This window comes from Lepidochelys kempii, chromosome 5, assembly GCF_965140285.1.
Source record: "Lepidochelys kempii isolate rLepKem1 chromosome 5, rLepKem1.hap1, whole genome shotgun sequence".
NCBI lineage: Eukaryota > Metazoa > Chordata > Testudines > Cheloniidae > Lepidochelys > Lepidochelys kempii.
In genome coordinates, this window is record NC_136384.1 from 36443596 (window position 1) to 36471448 (window position 27853).

At 40.0% G+C, this 27853-nt stretch overlaps 1 protein-coding gene across 2 annotated transcripts in view; it reads left to right on the top strand.

Annotated features, from left to right (window-relative positions):
- Positions 1-27066, top strand: part of MAP3K1 (mitogen-activated protein kinase kinase kinase 1) — a 95623-nt gene extending 68557 nt beyond the window's left edge. Inside the window, exons 8-21 of one of the 2 annotated variants that reach the window (XM_073343966.2) lie at positions 1889-1970; positions 2093-2273; positions 4024-4314; positions 4795-4916; positions 7413-7504; positions 7805-7994; positions 8373-9651; positions 9737-9808; positions 11230-11382; positions 16887-17049; positions 20016-20147; positions 21195-21337; positions 21816-21947; positions 24369-27066. In XM_073343966.2, coding sequence (XP_073200067.1) covers positions 1889-1970; positions 2093-2273; positions 4024-4314; positions 4795-4916; positions 7413-7504; positions 7805-7994; positions 8373-9651; positions 9737-9808; positions 11230-11382; positions 16887-17049; positions 20016-20147; positions 21195-21337; positions 21816-21947; positions 24369-24518 — 3182 coding nt within the window. In that variant the 3' untranslated portion in view covers positions 24519-27066. The remainder of the gene's footprint in view (positions 1-1888; positions 1971-2092; positions 2274-4023; positions 4315-4794; positions 4917-7412; positions 7505-7804; positions 7995-8372; positions 9652-9736; positions 9809-11229; positions 11383-16886; positions 17050-20015; positions 20148-21194; positions 21338-21815; positions 21948-24368) is intronic. The other variant, XM_073343967.2, reaches the window with a different exon arrangement.
- The last annotated feature ends 787 nt before the right edge of the window (positions 27067-27853 follow it).

A 27853-nucleotide genomic window follows, 5' to 3' on the forward strand; every position in this document is an offset into this window, starting at 1 on the left:
AGATTCCTAACAACATTGGAACCATTGCACTTCACTCCCGTGCAGGGCACCAGACATTACTGGTGGCTTTCAGCCTCAGATTGCTCCCTCAAGGCATCCCTAATCCTTGCAGCCCCATGCTGGGCCCCTCTAATAGCTCTGCTCTCTGGCTGTTCAGATTCAGCCTCCAGGTGTTGAACCTCCGAGTTCCATGCCTGCGTGAATCTTTCACCCTTCCCTTCACAAATGTTATGGAGGGTACAGCACGCGGATATAACTGCAGGGATGCTGTCATCAGCCAGGTTCAGCTTCCTATACAGAGAGTGCCAGCTGCCCTTTAAACGACCAAAAGCACACTCCACAGTCATTCTGCACCGGCTCAGCCTGTTGTTGAACCGCTCCTTGCTGCTGTGAAGGCTCCCTCTATAGGGTTTCATGAGCCACGGCATTAAAGGGTAAGCGGGATCTCCAAGGATCACAATGGGCATTTCGACTTCCCCTACAGTGATCTTCTGGTCTGGGAAAAAAGTCCCGGCTTGCAGCTTCCTCAACAGGCCAGTGTTCCGAAAGATGTGTGCGTCATGCACCTTTCCAGGCCAGCCTGCGTTAATGTCAGTGAAACGCCCACAGTGATCCACAAGCACCTGGAGAACCATAGAGAAATACCCTTCCAATTAATGTACTCGGAGGCTGGGTGGGTTGGTGCCAGAATTGGAATATGCATCCCATCTATTGCCCTTCTGCAGTTAGGGAAACCCATTTGTGCAAAGCCAGCCACAAAGTCATGCACGTTACCCAGAATCATGGTTCTTCTGAGCAGAATGCGATTAATGGCCCTGCAAACTTGCATCAACACGATTCCAACGGTTGACTTCCCCACTCCAAACTGGTTAGCAACTGATCGGTAGCTGTCTGGAGTTGCCAGCTTCCAGACTGCAATAGCCACCTGCTTCTCCAGCGTCAGGGCAGCTCTCAATCTCATGTCCTTGCATTGCAGGGTGGGGGTGAGCTCCTCTTACAGTCCCATGAAAGTGGCTTTTCTCATCTGAAAGTTCTGCAGCCACTGCTCGTCATCCCAGACTTGCATGACGATGTGATCCCACCACTCTGTGCTTGTTTCCCGAGCCCAAAAGCGGCATTCCATGGTGGCGAGCATGTCCGTGAATGCCTCAAGCGAACTTGTGTCATATGGGTTACTTGAGTCGATGTCGTCGTCGGAGCCCTCACTGTCACTTTGGATCATAAGGAATAACTTGAGTCTTGCCAGCATGTCACGTTTGGCAGTTATCAGCATACTCCTCAGCAGTTCAGGCTCCATTCCCACAGACCAAAAGGGAAGACAGAGCGCACAGTACAAAAAACGTTGAAAGATGGCGCCAAATGTGGACAGAAGCAAAGGGAATGCTGGGATTCGAACCAATGCATCACAGGGCGTTGGGACAGGACCTAGAATTCCCCGCACTCCCCGCCCCCTTCCTATAAGCCACAGTGCCAGAATGGGAAGAGGTGCTCTTTGGGATAGCTGCCCATAATGCACCGCTCCCAATGCCGCTGCAAGTGCCGCAAATGTGGCCACACCACTGTGCTTGCAGCTGTCAGTATGGACAGACTGCAGCGCTTTCCCTACTGCGCTTTACAAAGGTGGGTTTAACTCACAGCGCTCTACATCTGCAGGTGTAGCCATGCCCTTGAAAGCTTGTCTCTTTCACCAACAGAAGTTGGTCCAATATTCAGACAGCTGAATTCGGAACTACATTTATCCTTATCAGGAAAAGGATATATTCTAATTTAAAGTAAAATTTACTATTTAAATATTGTTGATTTTTATAACCATACATTTGTTTCTACATTCCCATAAGTCTATAATATACTTTAGGCATCATGTTGTTTTGTGATTACTGCATTTCAGGGGCAGAAGAATGTAGAAGAAACAGAGAGCCACTTATATGCCCTCTTTGTAGATCTAAGTGGCGATCTCATGATTTCTATAGGTAAGCATTCAGTTTTCTGAACAGATTGAATCTCTCATTTCTGGATCTGTAGTTAAAGTATCGAGCTTTAAAGTGTGTAAATGTTTAATTTTCATCCACATTAAATATTTGTTTACTTGTAGTCATGAATTGCCAAGCCCTGTGGATTCTCCTTCAGTTCTCAGAGTGGTTCAACAGCAGAATCAGCAGCAGCCTACAGGTGGATCGCAAAGGAGAACACAAGATAATAATTTTAACCTTACTCATTATGGGGTTCAGCAGATCCCTTCCACCTATAAAGATTTAGCTGAGCCATGGATTCAGGTAACGGTTTAACTTATAAAGTGAACTTATAAATTATAACTTATAAATTAAAACAATTTGTCACTTTGAGGTGGGATTTTCCCTGTTTTTTTAAGGTAAGGTCATCCCAGTAGCTGCCTGTGTAAAACTACTTGTGCCAGGTCTTGTTTCTTCCTCCAAAGAAGCCACTGTTATTGTGCATATTGGCCAGCAAGCAGATGCTTTGGAAATGTATTACCCCTCGTTTGATTTTAATGCAAGCTCAACAACGGAGCTCTGTTCTTCCTGTTCCAAATTCTTTCAAAGCTCCATTTTGTTATGCACCTCCTGCTTGCTCATTTTTTAAATATAATATGAGAAATCACCTGATAATGGCTACAAGCATCCATACAGCAAAAAGTGAGTTCCTGCATAATTCTGTTGAGTCTATCTGAAAAAATACCACAGGCTACCCAAGAATACTAAGAAAAGTATGACAGAGGTCTTATGCTCATGCAATGAAAATAATATGAAAAAGATGAAAAAATTCTGAAGTGCACTCATTATAAACTTGAAATATATGGGTGTTTGGAGTTCTTGACACAATCCTAAAGCACATTGTGGTACTCCAAAAATTATTCTGAACCACATTGGCTTCATAGTTGGTTGATTGTGTTTAAAAAATAAATAAATAAAAATCAGGAAACTTTTTCCATCCCCAGTCTTGATTTTCCTTTGGGATTTTTCAGGTTGGAGTAGATCACCCTGTTCAGTGAAAGAGTTGGTGTTTTTGGTCCTAATTCCTAGTGGACCCGTGTCACATCACAAACATAATGAGCGCTAATAGACACTCTTGTTGGTAACAATAACTGAGATGCCAAGTACTGAATGCCATGGAAGATGAACTACTCCCTTACCGCTAAAGAGGGGACCGTCTGAACCTGGATAGGGCACTTTAGGAAGGCTGTGTGTGGGAACTTCCAGTGCACAGGCACCAACTTTCCTTGGCACTGGTGGGTGCTCGGGCCCCCCCGGCCCCACCCCCCCCACCCCATTGGACCCCTTCTCAAATCCCAGCCCTGCCTCTTCCCTGAGTGTGCTGCATTCCTCCTTTCCCCCTCCCTCCCAGCACTTGCCGCACAAAACAGCTGTTTCGTGTTGCAAGCGCTGTGAGGGATGTGGGAGAAGCAGGACACAGCAGCACTCTCAGGGGAGAGGTGGAGCGGAGGTGACCTGGGAGGGTGGGAGGCGGGGCGGGGAGAGGCCAGTGAGTGCAAAGCACCCACCAATTTTTCCCCGTGGGTGCTCCAGCCCTGGAGCATCCACGGAGCCAGCGTCTGTGTTCCAGTGCCCCTGTCTGTACCTATTCTGTGGACAGATGGTTTTTGTCAGCAGAGCTACCAGTCTGACTTTTCATGCCAAAAGGATTTTCCTACTGAATACAGGAAGGAAGCCAAGGGAACTAGTCCCTGTAAAGCTCACTGGCAGTTTGTAATTGGCTTCAGAATTGTAATGAATTTTTAAAAAAATGTTTTGGGGAAGATGATAATTTTCAAAAATATAGCTAAGTCTTTGAAGGATCTCTGCATTACCATTCATAGTATTTCATTTTATATGACAGGCTGCATATTTAAAACTGATACTGCTGGTATATTTTCTGTCATAAAAGATTAAGACAAGATTTTCCCTTTAAACCTTTTTTGACATTTCCTGAAATACAGTACTTAAATACTTAAGCTTGAAATGTTGTGTTTTGCAGCCAAGTCAAATGGAATATGTTCAATTTTATTAGGTATTTGGAATGGAGTTAGTTGGCTGCTTGTTTTCTCGAAACTGGAATATACGGGAGATGGCACTTAGACGTCTTTCCCATGATGTTAGTGGTGCTCTGTTACTGGCTAATGGTGAAAGCACTGGAAATTCTGGAAGCAGCAGTGGAAACAATACAAGTGCTGGAGCTCTGGGAGCAGCTAGTGGATCATCTCAGACCGGTATCTCAGGAGACGTTGTCGTGGAATCCTGCTGCAGTGTGCTGTCCATGGTCTGTGCTGACCCTGTCTACAAAGTATATGTTGCTGCTTTAGTAAGTAGTTGTTTACTTACCATATTTTGACATTTTTGTGAAGTAGCTTGGAGAATGATTTTTAGAATGACTAGGCACACTCAACTCCCAGAAAAGTCAGTGGGAATTGTGGGAGCTCATCACAGCTGAAAGTCAGACCCTATTTAGCTCTTAAGCATTGTCTGAGAAGGGAATAGATGAGATCTTTAGCAGACGTAAATTGGCATGGCTTCCCTGACTTCACCAGCTGAGGCTCTGGCCAAATATTTTCAGATGCCTGGTACAGTGAGTTAGGGTATTGATCATGCTTACAATGTTCATGCAAACAGATTTCAGATTGAGTAATTCTAACACTAAGTGTATACAATAGTAAGGTATTAACCCTTTGTCAAACTGATAAGCACTCAGTTTCATGTCCATTATATAAACCTATTTAAAAACATTTTTATAATGAGCTGAAGTGTAGTTGACCTGACTTCATATTTTTTTTCCCTTTCTTAGAAAACATTAAGAGCCATGCTGGTTTATACTCCTTGTCATACTTTGGCAGAAAGGACAAAACTACAGCGACTTCTCAAGCCAGTTGTAGAGACTATATTAGTTAAATGTGCAGATGCCAACAGGTATGGTGGTTGATTCAAGAGGTCTTCAATAATCTCTTAAAACTGCTTCTACGTGAAATGGAAGTTCTGAATGTAGAGAGTATGCAGACTCTTGGTGGCTATAGATTAAGATGTGTGGATCACAAGTAGGGCTATAAATATATGTTGTTATACATCATGGAAGTCTTTGGAGACATTATTTTGTAGTAATCAAATTACCTTGACAGAGCTCTAGGTGTGTTTTGGAGGCACCTCATAATATTTTTTCAGTATGTGCAATAGTTAACTAATGCAGCGTTCTTTTTTTATTGACTTTATGGGGCCTATCTCTTCTTTCTCAACAAATGTTGACTTGAAATGCTATGTACGTTATCACCAGCCTCCTTTATCCTCTTGGTTATCTTGTATTGCCCTGACCTAGTGCTTGGGATTCCCATTGAGTCTCTTTTATCAGTCTGGTTCTTAATATTCTTCCAGTATTATTCCTCTCTATTTACTCCTCTGTAGTATTATGCACCATTCTTTCAGGACTCAGTATTGTAATAATTCTAGATTTTGGCCTCAGGAGCATGGACTGTTTTATCTGTTTGTACAGTGTATAGTAAAGTTGGGAACTGGTTCTTGATTGGGACCTCCAGGCATTGCTGTAATACAAAATAACTAGGGCTGTCAAGCGATTAAAAAAATTAATTGTGCCATTAATCGCGCTGTTAAACAATAATAGATTACCATTTATTTTTGGATATTTTCTACATTTTCAAATATATGGATTTCAGTTACAACACAGAATACAAAGTGTACAGTGCTTACTTTATATTTATTTTTAATTACAAATATTTGCACTGTAAAAAACAAAATAAATGGTATTTTCAGTTCACGTAATATAAGTACTGTAATGCAGTCTCTTTATCCTGAAAGTTAAACTTACAAATGTCAAATTATGTACAAAAAAATAATTGCATTCAAAAATAAAACAATGTAAAACTTAGGGCCTACAAGTTGACTCAGTCCTACTTCAGCCAATCGCTCAGATAAACAAGTTTGGTTACATTTGCAGGAGATAATGCTGCCCACTTTTTGTTTACAATGTCACCGGAAAGTGAGAACAGGTATTCGCATGGTACTGTTGTAACTGGCGTCACAAGATATTTACGTGCCAGATGCGCTAAATATTCATATGTCCCTTCATGCTTCAACCACCATTCCAGAGGATATGCATCCATGCTGATGTCAGGCTCTGTTCGATAACAATCCAAAGCAGAGTGGACCAATGCATGTTCATTTTCATCTATCTGAGTCAGATGCCACCAGCAGAAGGTTGATTTTCTTTTTTGGTGGTTCGGGTTCTGTAGTTTCTGCCTCTGAGTGTTGCTCTTTTAAGATTTCTGAACGCATGCTCCACATGTAGTCCCTCTCAGATTTTGGACGGCACTTCAGATTCTTAAACCTTGGGTCGAGTGCTGTAGCTGTTGTTAGAAATCTCACACTGGTACCTTCTTTGCATTTTGTCAAATTTACAGTGACAGTGTTCGTAAATCAAACAACATGTGCTGGGTCATCATCCGGGACTGCTATAACATGAAATATATGGCAGAATGTGGGTAAAACAGAGCAGGGGACATACAATTCTCCCACAAGGAGTTCAGTCACAAATTTAATGAACGCGCTGTTTTTTTTTTAATGAACATCATCAACATGGAAGCATGTCCTCCAGAATGGTGGCTGAAGCATGAAGGGGCATACGAATGTGTAGCATATCTGGCACGTAAATATCTTGCAACGCCAGCTACAAAAGTGCCATGTGAATGCCTGTTCTCACTTTCAGGTGATATTGTAAATAAGAAGCAGGCAGCAGTATCTCACATAAATGTAAACAAACTTGTTAGCCTTAGCAATTGGCTGAACAAGAAATAGGACTGAGTGGACGTGTAGGCTCTAAAGTTTTATATTGTTTTATTTTTTAGTGCAATTATGTAACAAAAAAATCTACATTTGTAAGTTACACTTTCACGATAGAGATTGCACTACAGTACTTTTATGAGGTGAATTGAAAAATACTGTTCTCTTGATTACAAATATTTACACTGTAGAAATGATCAAAAATAATATAAAGTGAGCACTGTACACTTCCTAGATTTGGCCACTCATGTAGGTGGGTGAGGTTGTATAAGATTGTTTTTTCTACACTAAAAGGATTCTCTCAAGAAGACATAAAAGTGCAGAAACTGTTAGATTTTAATGATGAAGGCAAGAGAATGGCTGGTATTAGATTTTACAGTAGATTTTTTAGGCAATGCATGATTCTAGGTGAACAATGCCAAAACATTTTTAAGATATAGAGGAAGAAAATGATGTGAAATCAGTCAGAATAATTGGAGTGTATCATAACTCATTAATAAAGAATATCAAATAATTTCCAGTCTATTGATATATCAGTTCCAGAAATGTTAATGATGAAAATGTTGTTCATTAAAAATATAAGATGTGGGATTTACTTTTGGTTTTCATTTCACATAGCCGCACAAGTCAACTTTCAGTTTCAACGCTGTTGGAGATGTGTAAAGGCCAAGCAGGAGAGCTGGCAGTTGGTAGAGAAATACTTAAATCTGGTAATAACAGCTTTATTATACATAAGCAATTATCATCATGTTTTGTCTGTAAGCAAACATCATGAATCATTTTAACTATATTGAAGAACGTATCAAAAGCCAGTATTGCAAAGGGAACTGTGTTGCTTTGAGAACTTTCTACTTTTTATTCAATTTTCTGACAAATTGGTTCTGTTTCTATGTACTTTATAACCATGCTGTCTTTACCTTTCAATAAGCTAGGTTTTGATCTGCCAGAATTTCATAGAATCTCGGTTGGGCATAGGTTTAACTCTGATCTTATAAATTATTTTTTCATAGGGTCCATTGGTATTGGTGGTGTTGATTACATCTTAAATTGTATTCTTGGAACCCAGACTGAATCGAACAACTGGCAAGCCCTACTTGGACGTCTTTGTCTTATAGACAGACTTTTATTGGAATTCCCTGATGAATTTTATCCTCACATTGTCAGTGGGGAGGTTTTACAGGCTGACACTGTAGTAGACAGGTACTTCTTAATTATTTCATTTCTTCTTCTCTGTAACTGAATTGTTGGCCAGGTCTTCAAAAATGGCTGCCTAAGTTATCCAAGGTAAAGGTTGACTTTAGCATACACAAATGACTACAGAAGTTCTTCATGCACAATTTAGACAGCTAATTGCCAGCTTTGAAAATTTGCCTTTCCTACTAAAAACATATACTGAAACACTCATAGGTAATTAATATTTTAGCTGTCAATGTACTGATCTATTGTTGATATGTATTGTGTAGATTGCTTCTATAATAGTAATTAGTACATATGAGCTTTAACAGTATTATTTATATTTTATAATATATATAAAAAATACACACACATATATAATATAATTTATGTATTTATTTTTAGGTATAAGAAGCTGCTGTCCCTCTTGAATTTTGCCTTGCAGTCAATTGATAATTCCCACTCAATGGTGGGTAAATTGTCCCGGAGGGTATTTTTGAGTGCTGCAAGAATGGTTGCAAGAGTACCCCATGTGTTCCTAAAACTATTAGAAATGTTGAGTGTGACCAGCTCAACTCATTACACAAGGATGCGTCGACGATTGTTGGCAATAGCAGATGAAATGGAGATTGCAGAAGCCATCCAGCTAGGCATGGAAGGGGTACATTCTGTGGAATGCAGATGTGATGACTTTATGCAGCTATCTGCCCCAGATAATTCTCCAGAAACAACACAAAGTAATTCTCCTAACAATACTGTCCAGTTATCAGGGAAAAATGGAAGAGGATTGGGTGATAAAAAATTGAGTGCTGGTCCAGAGGACATTTCTGAGACACTGGCTGGCATTTCTTTAGGACTTCCTGTTTCATTAGTAACCACTGAGCAACCAAAGCCAGCCATTCAAACAAAAGGCAGACCCCATAGTCAGTGTTTGAACTTTTCTCCCTCATCCAGTCATTCCCAGTCATTATTCCCAATACTGCCTTCTCCCTCAACCCCGTCTGTACCAGTTGGCCCTGTAATAGATATGTCTAAAATCAGACCTCAGGGATTCATTCCCTGCAAAATACCCTCAGCTTCTCCTCAAACACAACGGAAACTTTCTCTACACATTGAAAGAAACTGTTTTGAAAATAAAGAACCAGAGAAACTTTCCCCAGTTTTTACCCAGGCCAGGGCTATGCCATCCAGTCATATACACAGGCCAAAGCCATCTCGACCTACTCCAGGTGATGTGAGCAGGCAAGGAGAAGCCTCAAAAACCAATATGACACTTGATCTGAATGATATTTTACAGTGTGACAGCAGTAGCAGTTGTAGTAATGCAGTTATACCAAGTGAAGAGACCGTGTTCACACCAGTAGAGGAGAAGACTAGTCAACTGGATGTCAATGCAGAGCTCAATTCCAGTATTGAGGACTTACTTGAGGCCTCTATGCCTACAAGCGATGGCACGGTTACATTCAAGTCGGAAGTTGCGGTTCTTTCTCCTGAACGGGTGGAAAACGATGACACTTACAAAGATGATGTAAATCATAATCAAAAATGCAAGGAAAAGATGGAAGCCGAAGAAGAGGAGGCTTTAGCTATTGCCATGGCAATGTCAGCGTCTCAAGATGCCCTACCAATAGTTCCCCAACTACAGGTTGAAAATGGGGAAGATATAATAATTATTCAGCAGGATGTGAGTATACTGTGGTTGGGTGTGGGGGAGGGGTTGTTTCAGTTCACTGCCATTATTTAATGAACATCTAGTGTGTTCTCAACAGTGCACAGACATAAGGAGGACACAGTTCCTAGGAATTCAAATCAAATACAGATACAGACAAGCAGCTGCCAGTGTGAGTTTGAAGTACTGATAGAATCTTGTGGAGGTCATTGTTCAAATGTTTTAATAAGGTTTTTTGGAGGAAAGACATAATCTGCTGCACCAAGGAGATTTCCAGGCATAAGGTGACAGAAGAAAGTTTGAAGACAAGAGTGGGAGAAGGGTACAAAGCAATTAGAGGAGAACAAAGGGAAAGAAAGGTAGAGTAAGCAGAAGTGAGAACAGAGATTTAAGGAGGAACAGAGTTGTGCCAGGTATTTGACAATGAGATTGAACTTGATGCAGAAGTTGAGGGGGGAATTCAGTGACACAAGCAGGCAGCAGGAGTGAAAAAGAATTTTAACAGCAGTATATGTGGGGAGAGGAGCTAGGTGAGATATACGGAGGGCAGAGTTGAGAAGAATACTTACGCAATTACTCAAGCAATAGATAAGAGCTTTAGAAATAGGAATGGAGGGGAAAAGCATATTTTAATAGATATTTTAAAGGAAGAGCTGACATGATTTGATGAGAGCCTATATATGGAAAGGAAAAGAGGAGTTTAACACGGTTCTGAAGCCTTAGCGGCAGGGATAATTGAATTGTTGGAGGTGACAAAGGGGTGAGGGGTTGAATGGGAATTGGTGACACATCCAGTATAAAATGTCAGAGATATACGTATGCCAGAAATCCAGTATAAGATGTCAGAAATACAAAATGAGCAGAGGTTAGGGTAGAGAGGTAGATTTAGGTCTCCTCAAGTTAATTGAAACTTTGAGAGCAGGTGAGGTCAGATAAAGATTAAAATATAGAGGGAAAGATCACTTCCACTTTCTGTGCCCCTGTTTTCCCTCCTACTCTGTCTTGTATATTTAGATTGTAAGGTCTTTGGGGCAGGAACTCTTACTCTGTGGATGCCATTATGCCAGGTTCCATACCAACAATCTCAAATGGTGCTTCTAAGTGCTATGTAATAATAATGAGAGAAGAGTAGTGTATGAATTTGAGCATTTCAGGCCCTTTCTCTCAGCTTGTGTCTAAATTTAAGATGCATTTTATTAAACACCGAATTGGTTTGAAAACAAATTAATATTTAAAAATACATAATTTAAGTTGCTTTTCAAAAAGACTCTTACTGGAATATACTGGAATTGGTTCTTGCAGTTTGTAGTGTTATAGTCAGCTACCATCTTTGTATAAGCTAACTAGTTTTCTGAATACTTAAGAATGTGTTTTTTCTATTTGCTGTTGAGAGATTCTATTCCTAAACAAGGGCCATTCCCATGTTTAGCATTAGTAATCCCATGGTTTAGTGATCTCAAGCTTAAGGCTGATTTTAGGAAAATGCATCGACTGACAAAGGATCAGACTGTTGTCCCTAATTAACTTTAAAAGTCGTAGTTTTCATATAGGCACTTGAAGTTTTTAGATAGTTAATCTTAATTCAATTTGCAGACACCGGAAACACTGCCTGGACATACCAAAGCAAAACACCATTACAGAGAAGATGCGGAATGGCTCAAAGGTCAGCAAATAGGCCTTGGAGCATTTTCATCCTGTTATCAAGCTCAAGATGTAGGAACTGGGACATTAATGGCGGTGAAACAGGTATATGCTCTACTTCAGTGAGTATTTTCTAGAAGTTTAATGACTGAATAAACAGAGGGAAAGAAATTGAATAAAGATGTATTTACTTGTAATAATGTTTGCCGTTTGACATTCTCTGCAGATCCACAATGCCCTGCATTGTGAGCCATTGCTTGCTCTTCTGTTGCTTTGTTCTAGAATCCTGAAAATTAAAAGTTGCCCACGTTTCCAAATCCTCCCTATCTTTGGGTGTGGTCACAGAACCCACCCCTTTCTCTGTATGGTGTGAGTGTTACATTTAGATGGGTTCTTCCACTCTTAAAAGAAAAATTAATAGTTTGAATTTATATAGCTCTTTTCTTCTGTAGATCTTTAAATACTTTTGTGCCTCTATCAAGTTCACTCAGCAAGTCAGTGACAGAATTGAGAGTGGAACCCAGATCTCGACTCCCCATCCGGGCCGTATTCACTGGATAGTTGTTTAGTATAATTGTTGAACTATTCTTTCTCTAGCAGTTAGGATTTTGCCCATAAAGTGGAGAAGATGATCTTGTTTAAGAGTACCCCACAGAGTTATCTGGGTTGGACCAGCATCCTCAATATGGAAAATGCTTGGATGACAGTCTGCATGAGAGAGGAGCCACAAATGCAAGAGCTCCTTTATAGAGAAGGATTTAGGATCTGCTTGACCTCAGCAGAGATCATCTGCTTAAGGTGTTTCAGGTCTGCGAGACTTCAAAGTCTGGGTGTCGAGCTTGATATGAAGGTGGTTAGGTGGTGTTTAGTGGTCTGTGATATACGGAAGGTCAGACAAGATGATCTGGTCATCCCTTTTGGCCATAAACTCTGACTCTTAAGTTCTGAGATCAGTCAGAGAATAATATAAGACATACAGGTTCAAGGACTTTCAAATCTTCAGATCCAGTGTCCTCAGATCTGTCTCTTCTGAGTGGATGTCAGGTCTGTGAAGAGCTCTAAGTGCACTCTTCTTAGAAAACAAAGAGGAAGCAAAGTCTTAGGGAGACTTCCTTGCAAGATACTGTCCTTTCAAATCTAGTAAGGATTGAGAACCGAGGATCAGTTTCAGTTATGTCCCAGCACGTGTGGCCTACTCTGATTCCAGAGTGTCCTAGGGCAATAGAGCCTCTCCATGGATCTGAAATAGCAGGTTACTTTTACTGCAGCAGTCAGGAATTAAATACTAGCATAGTCTTCAGAGCCTTAAGCCCTCCCTCCCTCCTACTTCTTCAGAGATTAAAAAGATGTTTCTGGAATTGGAGAAAATAGAGGAGGATGAGGAGATGGGGGCTTTCATACCCTCCCTTCCAGAGTTGTGGATTCAAGGGGCATTCACATGTGTCCTCAAAAGTTTACTCCTTTGAAAGGGTTCTAAGACTCCTGTATTGTGGATCTGCAGACACAATATATTTAAACAATTACTGGTAAGTAACCCTTTCATTACTCAGAATCCATTCAGGGAGAACCCAGGAAGTCCTCTTCTGGTTTTCTCATCTTGTTTCTCTTCTCCCCCAACTCAGGTTTATGTAGGTGTTTCCCTTGATTTATATCTTTAAAGAACCCGCTTTCTAAATCCAGACCACTTCCAGATTCTATCAAAACCAAATGATTCCCTCTGATTCTTGCCCTTTTCTATAGTCAATAGTACTAATACTGAAAATTTGAATAGTTTCCTGTAAGGCACATTGCAAACATTAATTAATCTGTACGATAGACTGATGTGGAAAGATGGTAGCTAAGTGTACCATTTCACAGAGGAGGAGAGACTAATAGAGTTTTAGGGCTAATCTGCAGAGATTACTTCAATTGGAGCTGAAATGCTCAGCACTTCTGAAGCCCATGTCACAAGCGACATGTACAAGGTCACACAGTTAGTGACAGAGACAAGACTAAAACCCATCTCTCCCAATATCCTAGTCCAGTGGTCAACCAAATAGACTACAATGCCTCTGTTATAAAGATACTTAATTCGCTGTGGTCTCTGCAGTTCTTCACTTTGTAGCATTTACATTCTGAGACTTCTGAGTCCTGTAAGTACTTTAAAGCAGTTAATTTTCGAGACACTCTGTGTCCAGCAACCACAGCTCCAAGCATTGTACTTAAAATTATGTTTCATGTTCCCAACTGCTTATAGATTCCCCTCTTTGTGCCTCAGCATTGGCTCATAAAGTTAGAAAGCATCAACCCAGAGGATGAGCAGAATATGATACAGGAAGACTTGAATGACCTTGAGGACTGGAGTAATAGAAATGGGATGAAATATAGTCCAAAGTGCAAGATCATGCACTTAGGGCCAAATTTTGAAAGGTATTTAGGCACCTAGAGCTGCAGATAGGCACCTAATGGGATGTTTGAAAGCGCCTAAGTAGGTTAGGTGCCTAACTCCCATTGAAATAAATGACTGGCAACCACTGGGATTTTCAAAAGCACCTATCGGCATCTTTAGGTGCCTTTGAAAATGTGATCCTTCAGGACTAATGAACAGGAATCTCTGCTGTAAAATGGGGTCTCATCAGTTTGAAACAAGAGAGGAGAAAGACCTGGTTATATTAATGAATCTCAGGATGACTGAGTCACCATGAAAAAGGCAGATGCGATCCTATGATTCATTAGGGGAGGTGTTCCAGTAGAGGTAGGGAAGTGTTAATACCAATGTACAGTCCAACGCACTGGTAAGACCTCATGTGGAATACGATACACAATTCTGGCCAACCATGTTCAAGAAAGATGAATTCATACTGGAACAGGTGCGGACAATGACTACTAGGATGATCAGGAGAATGGAGGGCCTATCTTATGAGAGCTTGTTTAACCAGAAAAGCAAAGGCTGGGTGTGGGTACGATTGCTCTGTATAGATAGCTCTGGGGATAAATATAAAGGAGCGAAAGGTAATGTTGGCACATGAATAAATGGGTATAAACTAGCCATGAGTAAATTTAGGATAGAAATGTGTAGAAGGGTTCTAACCATCAGGGACTGAGGTTCTGGAGTTGTGGAGGCAAGAAACCTAACTGGTTTTAAAATAGAGCTCGGCAAGATTAAAAAGGAATTATATGATGGGATTGCCTGGACTCAGTGTTCCAGGAGGTCACTTGCAGACCTATGTTCTTATGACTTGTTCCTTTCTTGATTATTCTTGATGTCACTTGACTTTTTTTGGAAGAGTGTGGGGGGAGTAAAAAATAAAATGAACACTGGTAGAGTTAGAAATCTGTCTATCATCCTTGTGGTCTTCTTCCTGAAGTCTCATGATAGGTTGGCCTCATGAGGCATATGCTACATAACTGAATGCCAAAAAATGCTATTTGCTACTGCTTATGTAGAACAAAGACTTTTTAGGAGAGGAGTTATGTAAAGCTTTGACAATGAGGACATGAAACTGACACAGTATGCAAAAGATGTGAGGGGAAACCAAAGTAGTAATTAATAGAGGAAAATTATAAGACATTGTCTAAATGAATTTGTTAGGGTATTCAAACCTGCTATGAACAAGCAAGATTTCTAGAGCAAGAAGGACTTGGGCTCAACCTCCTAGAATTGTGGCTACCTTTATGGCAACCACCTCTAATTTATCTATATTGGAGAAGCATAAAGCTGTAGTATGGTGTTCAGTTCACACTCTTACACAGCGTTATTCTCTTGGTACTGAAGAGCAGTCCTCCTAGGAATTACTGCTATTGGTGAATCCCTTATCGTGGGACTCTGTAGAGAGAATTTGCTGAAAGAGATCAGAAGGTTCCTTTCTTGATAACCTTGAATAGAATAGAACCTTGAATAGAATAGTATATGTTGTCAGGGAGATTATGTGGCCCCAACTATTATTTACTGCTCCAAATTGGTGAGAATTCACAAGGCATGCTGCATGACTACTCTATCACAAGGGTCCTGCTTTTGGAGAACTCCTTTTACTGGCCTTTTCCCACCTGAATGTGGCTGGAGAAGGAAGTGCTGCCCATAAATGACACCCTAATTTTATCTGTTTTGAAAGGAATCTTCACACTAAAAGTAGACTCAGACCCTCACAAACTCCGTTTTTCAATTTTCTTCATGTTACTGTAGAGAGAAAAAGAGAGGAGACTTTTGAGCAGTCTCTCTTTATTTTCTTTTTACTATAGCAGCATTTTTTCTGTCCACGCAGAGTGAGGTAAAGGTCTGTAATGTTGCTTTGTGATTCCCAAGAATTTGGAATGGTCTGGGCTTATATTTATAGTCAGAATAGTTTAAATGAGTTTAATGTGCAAAGATACGAGGAGAATGATTGTTGGAAGCAGCCTTGGGAGTTACATCCCTACAGATCTTGCCAGCAAAAGGGACTCAAAAGATTTAAGACACTTGCAGTTCTGGACAGTGAGTAGAAGCAGAAAGGCATCAATATTTGAGGCTCTACAGAATGAGGCATGCAGCCCCATTAATCTGGTGACCAAAACCAAATTAACCGTTAAGGAAATGCAAAAGGAATCAAGTGGAGTGCCCCGGGGTCAGTCCTGGGGCTGGTTTTGTACAATATCTTCATTAATGATCTGGATGATGGGACAGATTGCACCCACCGCAAGTTCACAGATGACCCTAAGCTGTGGGGAGAGGTAGATATGCTGGAGGGTAGGGATAGCGTCCAGAGTGACCTACGTAAATTGGAGGATTGGGACAAAAGAAATCTGATGAGGTTCAACAAGGACAAGTGCAGAGTCCTGCACTTAGGACGGAAGAATCCCGAGCACTGCTACAGGCTCAGGTCAGACTGGCTAAGTGGCAGTTCTGCAGAAAAGAATTTGGGGATTACAGTGGGCAAGAAGCTGGATATGAGTCAACAGTGTGCCCTTGTTGCCAAGAAGGCTAATGGCATATTGGGCTGCATTAGTAGGAGCACTGCCAGCAGACCGAGGGAAGTGATTATTCCCCTCTATTGGGCACTGGTGAGGCCACATCTGGAGTATTACGTCCAGTTTTCCCCCCGCCCCCCACTACAGAAAAGATGTGGACAGATTGGAGAGAGTCCAGCGAGAGGGCAACGTAAATTATTAGGGGGCTGGGACACATGACTACGAGTAGAGGCTGAGGGAACCTGGGCTTATTTAGTCTACAGAAGAGAAGAGTGAGGGGGGATTTCATAGCAGCCTTCAACTATCTGAAGGGAGGTTCCAAAGAGGATGGAGCTCGGCTGTTCTCAGTGGTGGCAGATGACAGAATAAGGAGCAGTGGTCTCAAGTTGCAGTTGGGGAGGTCTAGGTTGGATATTAGAAAAAACTATTTCACTAGGAGGGTGCTGAAGCACTGGAATGGGTTACCTAGGGAGGTGGTGGAATCTCTAGCCTTTTAAGGCCTGGCTTGACAAAACCCTGGCTGAGATTATTTCGTTGGGGGTTGGGTCCTGCTTTGAGCAGGGGGTTGGACTATAGATAACCTCCTGAAGTCTCTTCCAACCCTAATCTTCTTTGATTCTATGAAAGTATGACATTAAATTCAAAACTATTATCTAAGGTAAAATTTAAATGTTTTTGTGAAATAGGTGACATATGTCAGGAACACATCATCTGAGCAGGAAGAGGTAGTCGAAGCACTGAGAGAAGAGATAAGGATGATGAGTCATCTGAACCATCCTAATATCATTCGAATGTTGGGTGCTACATGTGAAAAGAGCAACTATAATCTCTTTATAGAATGGATGGCAGGTAAACAGCATTCTGTACATAGCATAGGGGTAACCAAACTGCTGGAATAAAAAGCAAATGCACATCTGTTCCTCTTATAGGAAGACAGTAATTTTCCAGGGTTTTCACTGTGTTACATGAGCTTTACGATTTGTGACTTTCCACACTAATATATTTTAATGAATGACTGCACTTTGCACATTTATTAGTATACTTGTAAGCACCAGTAGCCAGCAGTATTTTAGGTTGCAAAATAGTATAACTCTTGTGTCTTCAAATGATCGTACTGGTATCTTTCCAAAATACTCACCTTTTTTTTTTTTTTTTTTTTTACTTGGAGTTTTCCATCCTTAAGGTGAATTTTATTTGGGAAATTCAAGCAAAAATCCTTTCACCTGTTCCTGAATTATGTGTAGTGGGGAGGGATTTCTTGTGAAAAAATTCTACCCACACTTTATGAATGGGGCTAAAGCAGATGAAGTTCGTAAGTTAGTAGTGACATAGTCCTTATTGAGGGACAACTATTCTGTTTTCATTTAATGGAAAGAGTGGGTTTGATTTTAACAGAGCAGTTCTCAAACTTCATTGCACTGCAACCCCCTTCTGAAAACAAAAATTACAACTCAACCCCAGGAGAGGGAACGGAAGCCTGAGCTCACCTGAGCCCTGCTGCCCAGGGGCTGGATAGGGGGGCCACAGCTGAAGCCCTTGTGCTTTGGCTTCAGCCCTGTACCCCAGCAATCTAACGCCAGCCCTGGCAACCCCATTAAAATGGGGTCATGACCCACTTTGGGGTCCCAATGCACAGTTTGAGAACTGCTGATTTAACAAGTATACATTTGAAAATTCCATAGTAAGAATGTGCAATAGAAAATGTCTTGATGCTCACAGGTGAGCATTTCAACACATGTGCACAGTTTAAGAGCACAGTTGTTAGTTCAAGAGATTTATAAGTTCTGTGGGCTGAATAGTTTCAGATTTTCTTTTTTTAATCTCCATGTACTCTCTCCTCCCTCTCCGCTCCCCCACCCCCAAAAAAATTAGACTGGGAAATTGCATACAAAAAAAGTTGTATTAATCCTTAAACACTGCACATCACATCTCAAAAAAATCATGAGATGGCTATATCAAGAAAAGACCTGTTATTCAGCTGCTCAGTCTGGGGAGAAGTTCTGTGCTCCAGGAATGCAGACCTCAGTTGATGCAGTTTTAAGATATTTTATTCTCAACTGCATAGTATCAAATACAGTGAGACTTATTTAAAAAAAAAATCTTTGCTAGAGCTACTTAGGATGCTCAATATTTTTATAAAACTATGTTTACTTAGGAAAAATACAGTAACCCACTACCAGGCTGGAGAGGTCCCCAAAGACAGTTTAGATTAAAGTGAGTTTTCTAAAATAGGGGTTTACCAGTATAGTTCAGTAGAAACGTGTCTTGTAGTTATTCAAAATCCAAACACTTATGGAGTGGTATCTTAATGACAAGTAAGGAGACCATGAAAGAGAGCATTGTATCTTCTTCAACAATTATGTATCCTGGTAGACTACTCAGTATTATCAGCCATCTAACGTGCAAACCTCAAGTGGGTATCACTGAATGTAATGGCGCAGAAAACACTTTCCTGAAACACCAGCAGAGTGAAAAAAATGCAAGAGAAGAAGAGCTCTCAAATCTTAAAAAGTCTGATTTTCATGAAAAAGTAATGTATAGTATAGATAATGTCAGGAATGGTCCTCACATTTTACTTATGAACAGGTAATATTATACTCCTGGGGGAATTCTGCGCCAAAAAATTAAAAATTCTGTGCACAATATTTTAAAATTCTACATAGTTTATTTGTTAAAATAACACAATATAATCATGCCAGTTTCAATTATTTTGGTAATCTGTCAGCAAGTATATCTGTAACAATACAGACCAAAAAAAGATTCTGGTAATTTTTTTTGGCAAATGGATTCCTTACTAGGCATATTTTAATACAGAACTTTGAATAACTCATTTAAGTTACAATACGTAACTGTATTTCCTGCACCAGTCAGAAGCAGTCCCAGGTGCCCCACTCTGTCCTAACTTGCTCCACGGGCCAGGTGCTATGATGAACTTCTACTTCTGGGGAAATTCTTTGCCACTGCACACACATACAATTTTTTCCCCCACAGAAAATACATTCTGCCCCGCGAGTGCTGTAGTTCCACCTTTTGCCCACCAGCGGCTGCTGTGGCACCGGAACAGCCTGTTGCATCATGCTGTTGTCTGCTCTGGCGCCACAGTGGCCTCTGGTGGGCAAAAGGTAGAACTGTAACGCTTCTGGGGCACAATATTTTCTGCAGAAAAAAATAAAATTCTGCGGGACACACAAATTCTGCACATTCACAGTGGTGCAGAATTTCCCCAGGAGTAGTAGTTATCAAGAGTAGATAGAGGAACACTTGAGACACGCAAATATTGTCTTTAGAAAACAAAAATTATAGAAAAATTGCTTTTTTGTTTTTTTTCCTGTTAAATTAAAAAAAATGTAATTGCATATTAAATATTTAAATACAGATATATAAATGGTAAGAAAAAGAGAAAGTTACGGTCTAGGCTTGTTTGTGTTCTAACGTCTCCATTTACAATAACAATATTTTAAAACTGTTGCTCTTCTTGAGAAACTTGGTACAGTAAATTGAATGAATATCTGTAGGTTACTTTCCATCAGCAACAGAACTCTAACTTTTATAAGGCTTTTCAGTTTTTCTTTTTAAAGGGATATTTAAGGCAAATAGTTTTAAAATGTGTGCTGAGCAGCAGTTGGAAACTCCACGGTTGTGCTCATGGTAGATTTCTTTGCTTATATAATGCATCACACATTTTTGAAAAATTGAGTTACTAGTGTCCAATAAAATCATAGAAAAAAATTAGTCCAATTATGGCAGCCAAAGCTACCTAATGCTAATCATGAGTATAAATATTGGAGAAAAAATATAAACAATTTATCTTCCAGGGGGATCAGTTGCTCATTTGCTAAGTAAATATGGAGCCTTCAAAGAATCAGTTGTTGTTAATTACACAGAACAACTGCTGCGTGGCCTTTCTTACCTCCATGAGAATCAGATTATCCACAGGGATGTCAAAGGTAAGAACTCTTGATTGTTGTCTAATAAGAATTCAGAAAGCTTCTTTGTTTGGGGGCAGTTATTATCTGTGTCACTCTTATTGGAGATGAGATCTATGCTTGATTTGCCCAGTTGCATTTAGGAACCTTGAAGCTACTAAACTGCATCCAAACATTCATGTAGTGCTTAGAAATATGTAGCTCCTTACATACTGGAGACAGGTGCTGATGCAAAAGGTTGATTTAGGGATGAGCAAACTGGTTCAACAAACATAAGCAAATCAAACCAAACTCAAATCTTTTTGAAGGTTCGGAAATGTTCAGATAGCTTTTCTCTTAATTTTTCATTATTGGTCACCAGTTGGTTTTCTAGATATTTATTTGGCCCCGAGGCATCTTAGTATTGAGCTCTTGGTCTCAGCTTAATTTTGTGGGTGTAAGGGATTCAGATGAACATCCAAAATTTTGGTTCTTATGATAAGGAAAACCTCCAAACCTGTGGAATTTTGCTTACAACTAATGTTGCTGTAACTATCCAGTAAAGATCCAGTAGGAACACCGAAGTCTCTGATTTCAGGCTTACTGTGGCAGTTTATATTCACACGTAAGATATGAGAACAAATTTCAAGGGAATGCTTTCTTTGGCCCCCTCTTTCTGGAGTTATTTTCAAGTGGATGTGAGCCACTTGCATTCAGATAGAAGGATGTAAGGTTTATAGGAGATCTTATATAGGTAGTTGTATAATGCCTTCACTAAGTTCTAGTCACCACCCTCTTCCAGGGCTGTACTCTGCTTCCTACTCTTACATTTGCCCCAGTTCTGAGGCTTCATACTGCTTCTCAAAATCTTTTCTCTCATATTCTCAGGCCACTGTGTAATGTTATCTAAGTATAATGGAGACAGATCACCCACTATTAGACAGTTCTGGGCAGTATTCTGTTCTTAGCTCCTCATCTCCTTGCTTTCATGGGTTCGTCAGACCCTTAGTACTTTTTAATACAGATAAGTATCTCATTGTGTTTTTGACAGAAAGCCAACTAGCAGTGTTTTTGTTATGCTGTTGACAGGTGCCAATTTGCTAATTGACAGCACAGGTCATAGATTAAGAATTGCTGATTTTGGAGCTGCAGCCAGGTTGGCGTCCAAGGGAACTGGTGCTGGAGAGTTTCAGGGACAGTTGTTGGGAACTATTGCATTTATGGCACCAGAGGTAAGAAGCCACTTTGAAAAATTTTGGGGGGAGATGTGTGTTAGAGCTTTGTGCAAATAATTAATTGAGCCAAATGGTAACAGTATCCATAAGTGAAGCAGAGCTTCATATAACCTCATTGTCATAAAAAATTGGAATTATATGTTTTGTTGCTATCTTGGTGTTTTCCCTTCCCAGATGGTTGTTCCAGTTACTCTGACATGGACCACATCTTGACACATTGTTCCTTCATGCAAATGGCCACTGAGCATTCTTAATTACAGCACATTAATTGTTTGTTTGACCAGGCCCTTTAATTGTTCTTGTACTTGACACATGGATAAAACTTGTCAATATTTACACCCTTGTTAACTCACTTAACCCAAAATTGTATTTAAAATGCTCTTGATTTGGCTTCTGTGTGTATAGAACAATGCATGTGTAGTGTTAGTGGCATGGAATTAATTAGATTAAGCCCTGATATATCTTCCTTTTGTAGGTACTGCGGGGCCAGCAATATGGAAGGAGCTGTGATGTATGGAGCGTTGGCTGTGCTATTATAGAAATGGCTTGTGCTAAACCACCTTGGAATGCTGAGAAGCACTCCAATCACCTTGCTTTGATATTTAAGGTGAGATACCTTGTTGTATTGTAAATAAGTTAAGCAAATGTTGGCACTTCAGTGCTTGATTTCATGTATAACAGTGTAGATTTTAGGAAGAAATAAGGTACACAGTGAAGAATAATTACAATGCTTCCTTTTTATATAAGGCTTTTTATTACAAATGCTACAGTAATGTAAAACTGCTACATTCTAGCTACAATTTCCTCTGGGTTTTTTTGAAAAATGATTCACACGCAAGAATAGCCTCTAGAGCAGGGGCGGGCAAACGTTTTGGTCTGAGGGCCACATCGGGTTTCCAAAATTGTGTGGAGGGCTGGTTAGGGGAGGCTGTATCTCCCCAAAGAGCCAGGCATGGCCCAGTCCCCGCCTCCTATCCAACCTCTCCCGCTTCTCACCCCCTGACGGCTCTCCCAGGACTTCTGCCCCTCCAATCCCCCCCCCCCCGAGAGCCCCCCTGGGATTCCCTACCCCATCCATCACACCCTGCTCCCTGTCCCCTGACCACCATCCCCACCCCTGAGTGCCCCCTGCTGCCCCATCCAGCCCCCCCTCTCATTCCTGACTTCCCCCTGGGACCCTTGCCCCATCTAACGACTCCTGCTCCATCCAATCACCCCCCCCAACTCCCCTGCCCTCTGTCCAACGCTCCCTGCCCCCTTACCGTGCTGCCTGGAGCACTGGTGGTGCTACAACCGGGCCGCCCAGAGCATCGGGTCAGGCCATGGCTCCGCAACGGCGCTGCCTGGCCGCCCAGAGCATTACGCTGGTGGCGCAGCGCGCTGAGGCTGTGGGGGAGGGGAGACAGTGGGGGAGAGGCCAGGGGCTAGCCTCCCAGGTCAGGAGCTCAGGGGCCAGGCAGGAGGGTCTTGCGGGCCAGATGTGGCCCGTGAGCTGTAGTTTGCCCACCTCTGCTCTAGAGAGGAGCACTATACTAAGATATAAGTTGGGGGAGCAAAGCAGGAGTGATGTCACTGACATATATCATTGGTTCCTATTTTACAGTTTGTTATATCACTATAGTACAAATTATAAAATTGAGGTACATTCATATTTTATAATTTGGGGAAGAATATCCTTAACTAAAAATTGATCTTTAGCATTCAGGTGTCCAGCCCCAGAGGACTAGAGTAAAATAGGCATCATTTTGATGGACTTGCAATCTCAGAGCATTGATTAAGGATATTAACCACATTTTTTTGGCAATCAGAATTCTTATTCAATTAAAAAAAAAACTCTAAAAATCTTAATAGAAATAACATGAATGAATGAAAGAATAAAATACTTCTATAAAATATGAGCCAGTACAACAGTAATCATGCACAGATTCTAATCAAGCCCTGGTAAATAGTAATCAAATATTACCTCTCTTGTTCAGTGGCATACATGAATTGGTTGGTGGTCTCAGTCTAGTTAATGATAGCTATGGGTCTACATCACCACAACCATCATCCTCGTTAACCCTAATTGGCATTCATATAGAGAGGTTATGGATTGTGTGAACAGAGTGAACTACACTTCAGACTTAGTGGTTCTGCTTCAAAGTTACAGTTGAAATGCACTGGCAAGGCACTGTGAGGGAGGGTATACTATAGATACCCAACCCTCACCAGATCCATATACCTCCTTGCATTATGCCAGTTAAACACAGATAAGTGGTGTGCCAGAATAATGCGTATAAGGTATAAGCATGGCAGGAGAATTTCCCAGTTATTTGAGTTGATGGGTACAAAGGAGTCTTGTCCTAGAAACAGAATTATAAGAGGATTCAAGGAGAGAACTGAGACTAAGAGTAGCAGCAATGAATATTGACATCACAGCAAACTGAGGTCAGGAAAATCTCAAATGAGGTCAGGGCCAAAGCATTATTTTCTATAATAAGAAAAGGAGTACTTGTGGCACCTTAGAGACTAACCAATTTATTTGAGCATGAGCTTTCGTGAGCTACAGCTCACTTCATCGGATGCATACTGTGGAAACTGCAGAAGACATTATATACACAGAGACCATGAAACAATACCTCCTCCCACCCCACTCTTTTGCTGGTGATAGCTTATCTAAAGTGATATTACCAGCAGGAGAGTGGGGTGGGAGGAGGTATTTTTTCATGCTTTGTGTGTATATAAAAAGATCTTCTACCCTTTCCACAGTATGCATCCGATGAAGTGAGCTGTAGCTCACGAAAGCTCATGCTCAAATAAATTGGTTAGTCTCTAAGGTGCCACAAGTACTCCTTTTCTTTTTGCGAAGACAGACTAACATGGCTGTTACTCTGAAACCTGTCATTTTCTATAATGTAATCACTTGCATAATCTGTAGAGTAACTGGTTTTGGAAATGAGGAGTCCAGTCAGCCAGCATCTAGTGGAGTAAAAAAAGAAAAAGTAAAGCTGTTGATAACTTCTAAACACATTTTTACTTCTGTCTGTAGATTGCTAGCGCAACTACTGCTCCATCAATTCCCTCGCATCTGTCTCCTGGTTTAAGAGACGTGACCCTTCGGTGTTTAGAACTTCAACCTCAGGACAGACCCCCATCACGGGAACTGCTGAAACACCCAGTCTTCCGTACTACCTGGTAGCTAATTATGTAAAAATTATGAAGATGCTACTGAATATAGAACAATGCCCATCTTGCAGTGCAGTTGAGCACCGCAGCATGTATTATTCTACTGGTCTTAATTATACATCAAGGATTGAAGGCCAGTGGAGGATCCTTACCTAAGTATGTGATTGACAAATCGAGATCTTTACCTAAGCTCAGTATGCAACCTTTCATAACTTGTGAAGAAATATGTGAACTGTGCCTTTTCAAAGATCTGGCTCAAGGTGAACAAGAGAACATTTTTCTTTAAATCTGCATGATTATTTAGCAGATAAGTGATTTTATTTTCTTTTGGGGCACTTTTTCAGCAATCTTAGCAGCTGAGGGGCTCAGGATCTACTTTAATATTGCAGTCACTGTTCCATTTCACATTGTGGTCATAAGCAGAGGGTTCTGCAATTCCATTCAGTTTTTCATCACTGGCTAAAAAGGAAATTCTGTGTATGTTCCTTTTATTTCACAAAGTATGTTCTCCTAGTGGAGTATTAAAAACAAACATGGATGAATACTTTTAAAACCATATTCTGCCTTCTTTAAAAATGTAACTAGGCAGCTGTGGTTCACTGTGCATTTACTGCTGGCCCTGTAATTTCCTGTTTGAAGTTATGGTTCTAGACTTTCATTTTATTTTACATTCAGGGAAAGGTGATCTTTAAAACAAACCATCTTCAGAACCAGGTGCAAACTAGGTATCACTGGATATCTTGCTGATTGAAATACAGGTTTATTTGAAATCTGGAATAAAATACTGATAGTTTCAGGCTCTCACAGTGCAGGTATTTTTTTTAAAAAAAAGGAAGATTTCTGTGCAGAAAAACAACTTGTAACCCCAGATCATGTTAAATGTTAGTTTTTGAGCCTATTTTCATGTAACCATTTGTTTTGTTAAACTGTGTAGACAAGTTTCATGTGAAGACCCCTGCCTGTAGCTCCCTTTAAAGTCTGTGGGAGTTTTGCCTTTGACTTAAGTGTGAGCCAGGACCAGGCTCTGGATTCAAGTCTCTTACTGTGTAACAAAACTGTATTCATGTTCACCTCTGATATTAAGTTTTACCTGCTGTTTTCCTTCTGCAATACGTCATCTATTTACAATAGCAACTGATTATGTAATTTGAAAATCTGTTAAAAATATGACCTTACCCTAATAAAAAGTCTTGATTTTTAACAAGAAATAAACTTGGATTTGAAAGCAAGTTAAGACAAAATTTGATGTAAAGCTTCACCTGTAGTACAAAACTTGGGTTTTTTAAACAGGTGTTTGTTTGTTTGTTTTTTTAAGTGGTCTTTTAATGGTTTTAAAGACAGGTTTTTAGATTCTGATGCATGTAATTCTGAAGGAAAATGGCAGCTGTTCTTTTGCTTTTTAATGGGGATGGGGGGGGTCTTTTTAAATCAAGTACTGATTGTGTTTAATCCATTTTTTTAAAATAACTGTTCAAGTTTTAACTCTTCAGAAGCCAGTAGAATTGCTGGACTGAAATCGAATTGGTTATTTTCAAAGACTCAGGACAAACTAAATAAGCTATAGTACATTAAAAATGTACACAAAACATAAATTGGAAGTAAAACAAGTTTAAGATAAGTTTACAGGAATGATAGTGCTCATGCTAATAAAACAGTTTCATTAGATGTGAATGTGTATTTCTTTTTGAAATTTTACATTCCTTTGTTTTGGAAGATTGGCAAACTTTGAAGAGTTAAAAAAAAAAAAAAATACCGAAATGTGAAGTTTGGTAGCTCTAACTGTATTGTACTTGACTTTTTCTTTCATTTTTTTTAACCACTTAGAATTCTTCATTATTCTAATAAGATTGTTTCCAAGTCTTTCTTATGTGCAAGCTTTAAAGGATGCACTCTTGCCAATTCATGTACTGGAAGATCAATTGTCAGATTAGTACTTTTTCTGGCAGAAATGTAAACTGTATACACTGATGAACCTCAGCTAATCAGTATTACTTTGTAGATCACCATGCCTACCACATTTCAAACTCAGACTGCCTCTAGATGTCCAAATGCATATTGTTTGAGTTTGTTTGCATTTCCCTCGGCTTGCTGGTAATTGTGGTGTTTTTAAAATGCAGATGTGATGTAATATTCTTATTTTCTTTGGATCAAAGCTGGACTGAAAATTGTATTGTGTAATTATTTTTGTGTTCTTAATGTTATTTGGTACTTAAGTTGTAAATAACGTCTACTGCTGTTTATTCCAATTTCTACTACCTCAGGTGTCCTATAGATTTTCTTCTACCAAAGTTCACTTTCACAATGAAATTATATTTGCTATGTGACTGATTCCTAAGACTTCCAGGGCTTAAGGGCTAACTTCTATTAGCACCTTACTGTGCAAGCAAATTTTACAGAAATCTCTGGGTTAAGAAAATTTGGCTTCGTTGTATCCTTTGTTATTTTAAATATATCAAGATATTTTAATTAAAAGTTTTTACCCCATTGAACCAATTTTATAGTATAATTTGTACCTATTTTGGTGGTTTTGTCTTTATAGTAAATAAAAGATTTTGAACAAATGTTGTTGTTCTTTATCATAATGTATCTGTTTTGAATCAAACACTTCTGGCACACTTTCATTGTTTATACACAGAGGCATTTTGTACACAGCACTTGCTGCCGCTGAGAGGCAAACTGAGACTTCAGACTCCTCAGGTAAGGGTCTTATACTTTGCCCAGCTATTTGACAAAGAATTGAACAGTCCAGCTAATCAGCATCACTTTGATCTTTTTCACTTATCTCGCCTTTCCATGACTGTGTTAACTCTTTACATTTTCAAAAATATCCGAACATAGGAAGTTTTTCAATCTGATTCAATGACCATACCGATCATTTAAAAAAAGATCATTGAAATACTGCTCTGCTCATCATGACCCTGATCCATGAAAGCACTTGCCATGTGTTTATCTGTCTCTGTTCAGCAGAGTTACTTACGGTAATATCATATGCATAGGCTTAAGTGCTTTGATGAAACGAGGCCTGTATTATGGGTCTTATACTGGGAAATATTTAGGTTCTTCCATTATTTCTTTCCCTTTTCCTTTGTTTTTTGTTTTTTTTAAATATAAAATTACTCTCCTAAATTTGAGCTACTGTTTTACATATTGATACATTTAAGGTGTTGTACTGGTACATGTAAACGGAGTGGCAGCAATTCTTTAAAAAGTGCTTGTATGAGTTTGTATTACTACAAAAAATCTCTTCATTGTCAAATCAGGTGAGTAGAAATTAGTAAATCAGTTCTGGGCTATTATGGTGTGTCTCTGGTGAAAGGAAAATTAATCAGCTCTGCTTACTAGAGCTAC